The sequence below is a fragment of the Asparagus officinalis genome, chromosome 7 (genome assembly GCF_001876935.1).
Source record: "Asparagus officinalis chromosome 7, Aspof.V1, whole genome shotgun sequence".
NCBI classification, from domain to species: Eukaryota; Viridiplantae; Streptophyta; class Magnoliopsida; order Asparagales; family Asparagaceae; genus Asparagus; species Asparagus officinalis.
The window spans coordinates 10,572,279-10,578,934 of NC_033800.1; the positions used below are offsets into that span (position 1 = coordinate 10,572,279).

At 34.6% G+C, this 6,656-nt stretch overlaps 1 protein-coding gene across 1 annotated transcript; it reads left to right on the forward strand.

Annotated features, from left to right (window-relative positions):
* On the forward strand, nt 257-4,310 carry LOC109850711. Its single transcript, XM_020420773.1, has 4 exons — nt 257-555; nt 1,620-1,751; nt 1,941-2,111; nt 4,166-4,310. Exons 1-4 carry the CDS (start codon nt 478-480, stop codon nt 4,244-4,246), a joined length of 462 nt encoding a protein of 153 aa, XP_020276362.1. The 5' UTR covers nt 257-477; the 3' UTR covers nt 4,247-4,310.

Below are 6,656 nucleotides of genomic sequence, written 5' to 3' on the forward strand. Positions count from 1 at the left end.
AGTTAGGTTATGAGAGGACGGTTAGATAAGTTAAAAGACGATCATATTTAAAACTTAGATATTTACAAAATATATTCTTAAAAACTCGTAAACATCATGTTGAGGGAATTTCTGAAACTACAAGGTTGTTTAAGGCAATTGCGGATTGCGTAATGCGTATAATGAATTAATGGCTTTTTTTGTTTATTGCTTTGAGGAAATTGAGGCAGCTCATGTGGGTGGCAATCAGAAGGATTATATAGATTTGAGAGCCTTCTCTCTCTTCAAACATCCTTTAGCCCCAAGAGAGTTTCCACTGTACGAGTGAGAGTTCCTCTATTTAAATAGCCTTCATCAAGGCAATAGACAGCTACAAATTATTGAGTGAGAGTTTCTCTTCTCTCCTGATATATAGCCTAAAGCTCCCCAGAGATTTTTCAGAGAGAGAGAGAGTGTGTGAGGGAGGGAGGGAGGGGGGAGAGCGAGCGATAGAGAATCATGGTATCAAGAGAGCACAAGCAAGCTGTTCTGCATGAGAAGCTGCAACTTCTTCGTTCTGTTACTAATTCTCATGCAGTAATTTCCCAAAGTTTTCTCACTTATTTTGAATCAATATGAATAGTAGTCTATTAATTTCTCTAAGCATGTTATTATAGATTCTTAGGGGAGCATATGCTATAATCAATTTTATGTAGAGGTGATTCTTCGTTTCGTCTGTTAATATTTTTGGCCTAGGATCCCCTTTATTTATTTATTTCCTTCTTCCCGTGTCATTTGGGATCAGCATTTTTCATACATATCACTCATAAATTATTAGACTAATAACATAACTATGATTCTTAATAACATGGCTACGATTCAAGGTTCAATCTTTCATCTAGATTCTTCATTTACTTTTCAGTCAGCAAGAAGCTCTATCATATATCATATTTGAGGAACACAATTGTGGTCTGCAATTTTTTTTAATAATCATCCATGTATTTGGTTACAGGAGACGTATCGCTTGTAACTTCTTGTTTGATCCGTTCATTCCTTTAAAAGCAGATAAGATAAAGAAAGTTGATCCCTCATAGGGACAATGATTCAATATGTATCAAAATTCCTTGTATTAATTTTCCTACCTTTTGATTGTTACTCGTAGTTGTAAAGGATACTATGCTCATCCGTGCCCTCTCTTATCAAGGGTCGCTATATAAGCTTTTAGATTAAGTATTAGCTACTCTTTACTACAAAAGAAAGAGATCTTAAGAATTACATCAATCAATAATCATGTTAATGAGAATGAAAGACAAACACATTAAAAAAGGCGACAATTATTGACAAAATTCTTTGAAAACAGAGGAGACACACACATATATATATATAACGACTAAACTAAGGATATCAATCATTGAGTCCTAGCAAATGGAATCAGATAAAGTCCTTTAACAAATAATTCCATGATAAGAGTAAAAGAATGCATGGATTGATTAGGCCTGCGGAGTCCACAGTAAACAAAATATTTAAAAGAAAAGACACAAATTTTAGTCTTCATGGATTATAATATAAATATCAAAGATGTGTTTACACTCTTCATCGATCTTAATTATGTGATTAAGGCAATATATATTAAGTGATCTAACATTACCTCTTTTTTTCAGGTAAACAAAACTTCCATCATTATGGACGCATCAAAGTATATAGAAGAGTTGAAGCAGAAGGTTGAAAGACTGAATCAAGAAATTGCATATGAAGACAACACAAGCGAAGACGAAGATGACGCCTTGCCGGAGGTATGTACGTAATTAATTATTTTGGATTAATGATACATATCAACATTTTATTTTGTAGGTTTTTTCTCATACATAAGTGTACGTATATCTCTAAGCTCAATGATGGCCACATAAGAGTTACTGACAAAATGTTACATATCTCATATCATATCATCATCACTATGTTAATATTTTGTACATGTGATGCAGGTGACAGTAGAAACCCTAGAGAAAGGGTTTTTAATAAATGTTTTCTCAGAAAAGAGTTTCCCAGGTTTGCTTGTCTGTATTCTGGAGGTGTTTGAGGAGCTGGGCCTGAATGTGATTGAAGCTAGGGCTTCATGCACTGACACTTTTCGTCTTGAAGCAGTTGGAGGAGAAGTAAGAAGAATACTCAACCATTCATAAGTTTGACATATATAGCTGTTATCGTCTGTCTTTTTTTCCCCTTTTTTTCAACCCATGCACATTGAATGATAATATAATATATATATGAATATATATATATATATATATATATATATACATTATATATATATATATATATATATATATATATATAGTATATATATATGAGAAAAATGGTTTAATAGCTTCGGTGAGTTGAGGACATAATCTCCTCCACTGCATTCAAATGATTGCATATCCTCATGCACTCCTCACCCATGTGATGGGTTCCCCATTGAGATGCACTAGAGGCGGATTAATGCACCTCACTACTAGCATAAAATTTGTGCTTCGGCTCCAAAACATTTTAGCCAGGGAAGGAAGGAACCCATTATTAGGATATATATATAGAGACAATCTCTATATATCTTTAATGCTGCTGTGTGCTGCACACATTTGGTCCAAGCATACCATAGTAGGCACTCTTATTTTACTATATATGATATTAGTATATATTATATTATATATATATATATATATATAGATATATAGATATATATATATAGAGAGAGAGTGTGTGTGTGCACGCGCGCTCTCCTTTTTCTAATAAGAAGGATGAAAGTAGATGGAAAAAAAAAGATAAGAGTTGGCAAAAAAAACTTTAGGCCAGGGAAGAAAAATGTGTGATCAGTAGCAACTAGTTTTAGCCATAACAATGCCCATAATCATGAAAATATAACTACAAGTTTCCTGCTTATGTTCTGCTTAATGAAATATGGGTTCATATAATATTCCACCTTTTCATCGAAAATTTGAAAAGAGAGTTCTAATTTTATGGATAGAACAAAAACATTTGGCATCCAGCCATTATGCAATTATATATAGCGATTGTTTTCCTTCCTTTTCTAAACAAACTAAGAATCACTTATTGTGTTGTTATTATTTAATTACTTATTTATGCTCATATTACTACCATTTATCCTGTCATTATGCTTTTTTTTCTCTGTGAAGAATATGACGTAATTAAGTCACTTTTAAGAGAAAACTACTTTTAAGTGTACGTCCAGTGAAATTTGAATCAAGGTTGCTCTTATGACATCCCAGAACCTCTCCTCCTAATCTAGAACTTGAGAATATTAGCCTTCTTTATTATCCATATATCAATGACGGAGACTTTTGCTAAAAGAAAAGATTACCCCTACTTTTTTTAATAACTCTCTTAAAAATTATGATGGAGAAATATATATATAATAATTAGAAGACACACTCAGACATATATATACACATATAATCAACCTATGTATACGCATTTCATTATCCCATATTGAAAGCTATATATAACAAATAAATAAAGCATATATCCTTGTGGTTATTACTTAGTTAAGGAGTAGATCCTACTTTTCAAGTACACTAGTGTGCACCCCGTGCAAAGCTCGGCCGCTAGTTTTTTAAACACTACATTTTGAACTTGTCTCCCTCTAAGTTTTAATACATTTAATTTAATTATTACAAGTTTAAAATTAGATTCATATATACTCTTGTATACTGAAAGAAATATCCAAGTTTTAATACATTTGATTTAGAAATCATATATACTCCTCTATATTTAAAGAAGGATCCAAATTTTAATACATATGATTTAGAAATCATATCTACTCCTCTATACTTAAAAAAGAATCCAAGTTTTAGTATATTTGATTTGCTTTACTGTTTATAGTATAGTAATATTGTAGCATAAATAATAATTTCAAGTATGGAGCAACAGATTCAATTCACTATTTATGCTACAATAAACAGTAACTTCAAGTGCATATTATGCTACAGTATATACTTTTGCTGTAGTTTAAACAGTAACTTTTTGGTTTCTCTTTTTAAGTAAAGAGGAGTAGATAATGAGTGAGCTCAAGCTCACTGTACCATTTGTGCACATGAAGACACATACACGTGCAAGCACTCTATTGTAATCTTGGATTATGCACGCAGTATATTAACTCGTTTAATACTTATAACATCCATGCATCTCTGATAATTAATTAACAAATTTGCAGAATCAGAGCGAGAGCGTTGATGCACATGTAGTTAAACAAGCAGTGATGCAAGCTATCAGGAACTGCACTGAGAGTGATTGAGTATGAAAAAAAGCAAGTATATTTTCGTTTATAAATATGCTAGCGCAAGCTACCTATTAATTAATTTCCTTTGGAAACCTATATAATGTAATGGGTGTTGGAAATTTATCTTAATGAAAGGTTAACCCTCTCCCATGTATGCTCTGAAAATATAGATGTGCTTATCTGCATAATCCCTGGTGCTTTACATTTGCAAAAAATTAAGAACATTAATTATTATATAAAATTTCCACTAAAATAAAATTGATAACTGCATCCTTCTTATTAGTTCTTACCGGTGACTAGCAGGAATATTTTTAAAGGGGCCATATATATTAGTTTGCCAGCTTCACGAAACCAATTTTAGCCGAGACAATCTTGACTCAAAAGTTAGTTCTCAGTTCGGCAAAATTCAGGTTAATTGTTTTTTTAGTTCAAATTTGACTCTTAAACTAATTTTCTCTTGGACCATATATTCCTTGGCTAGACCTTTAAAAAAAACGAGTCCAAGGATTTTTTTTTTCGTTGCCAAACGTACAACTTTAGAGAATATATCATTCCTAAGAACATGATGTGTTTTGCAACTCCTCGAAATGGGGCCCAGGTTTATCATGATCCCATTTTGAGAAAAGTTGTGTTTATGGAAGAGGTGGACCTAGAGGAAATCAGTTTTAAAGGCCCTCTTCATTCATAAACTAGAAAACATAATTACAATACAAAGTTTAAGTAATAGATGGAAAAAGTCACGAAAGCGAGAACAAGAGAGTAGGGAGTAGATCTTGTCGTCACCTAAAGTCTGTTCAAGTCTTCAAAAAATTCCATCTGTTGGACCCATAGAACATACAAAACTAAGATTGTTTATGAGTTGGTGCTCCCGACTCTGACATAAATACAAACAAGCAAAGTCTTGGTGATAACTAGAAAAACAACAAAACAGAAATCCTTGATTAAGTTCAAACTAACTAGGGTTGCGATTGACGGTGAAAATTGTCACCTACTTGATCCTGAGCAGCATCCTGTTGTAGAGCTTCTAGGACTTATTCCTTGGTGATATTGCTTATCTCCTCAGCTTGCTTGCATCTTGAGTTCCCTAACCAGAATAGTATAAAACATGTCGCATTAGTTGCAATCCTTTGAGGCAAGATCTGATCTTCGTTAAAGGTAAGGTTATTTCGACTACACCATATGTACCAGCATAGTGTAGGAAATACCATGTTCCACAAAAATTTTCTATCTACCCTCTTTAATGAAGTTTTAATTTGATTGTAGTAAGGAGTCGAAGTTATTAGGCCATTGAGTTGAAGGGAAGAAGGAGAGGAGATAAGCCCAAACATCTTTAGAGAAGGAGCAAGAATAAAATAGGTAGCTATCTGACTCAATCTCGGTATGGCAAAAGGAGCAGATCATGACCTCTATCCTGGCCTCATGTGATAAATTCTCTTTTGTTTGGAGTCACATTTTGGAGATAATCCAGAAGAATATCTTCACCTTATAAGGGATGATAGAGTTCCATATGAAGGAACACTTACTAGATAAACAACCCCCACTATTAATTAAATTATAAGTTGACTTAACTGAGAATAAACCTGATTGTTGTAGGCTGTCTAAAAATTATTGCAGATAGTCGATCCCTATAAAATAACAAATGAAAGATATAATCTGACGCCATTCACATCAACAAGCGGAAGTTACAATCTAACGATTTCTGTAATGGTCGATGAAAGTTACAATGTGAAGACTTTCACAACAACGTGCGAGGATTACAAATTGATAACTCTCACATTCCACAAGGGCCAAGTGTAAAGATTACAATATAACAATCTACACGAAAGTCGAAGAAAAGAGATTATAATTGACGATATTCATAAATCCAAACACGGAATCCCTCTTCCGCGTCCCAGAAGCTCAAAATGCAGGGGTTACCCCACGTTGCCAAACTCAAACACAAGGGTCACCCTGCGCTTCTAAGGAAAAACGGGGTTTACCCTGTGTTGCCGAACTCAAACGTAGGGGTCACCCTGCGCTTTCAGATCCTAAACGCAAGGCTCACCCCATGTTCCAGATCCCAAACGCAGGGCTCGCCCCACGTTTCAGATCCCAAACACAGGGGTCAACCTAGGCTTCCAGAACCCAAATGCAAGGCCGCCCCACGTTCCAGATCCCAAACGTAGGGTTCGCCCCACATTCTAGATCCCAAACACAGAGTTCACCCCGTATTCCAGTTCCCAGATGCAGGGTTCACCCCGTGTCCTTTTCTCTAGAACGCGGCCCATGTGTTTTGACTCAGGAACAGTTTTCAAAACTATCCTGTTAAGGTATGGGCACAGTTAAGGGCCAGTTAAGGGGTGCCTTACCCCCTGATTTCCCTATATATATATATAGTTGGATCTCCAGCAAGAAAGTGGGGGCCAAAAAGAGAGAGGAGGCAGCA

Coding starts and splice junctions, on each gene's coding strand:
- LOC109850711 (XM_020420773.1), top strand. CDS start 478: ATGGTATCAAGAGAGCACAAGCAAGCTGTTCTGCATGAGAAGCTGCAA. Junction 556..1,619: donor CTGTTACTAATTCTCATGCA/GTAATTTCCCAA, acceptor TCTTTTTTTCAG/GTAAACAAAACTTCCATCAT. Junction 2,112..4,165: donor TTGAAGCAGTTGGAGGAGAA/GTAAGAAGAATA, acceptor ACAAATTTGCAG/AATCAGAGCGAGAGCGTTGA.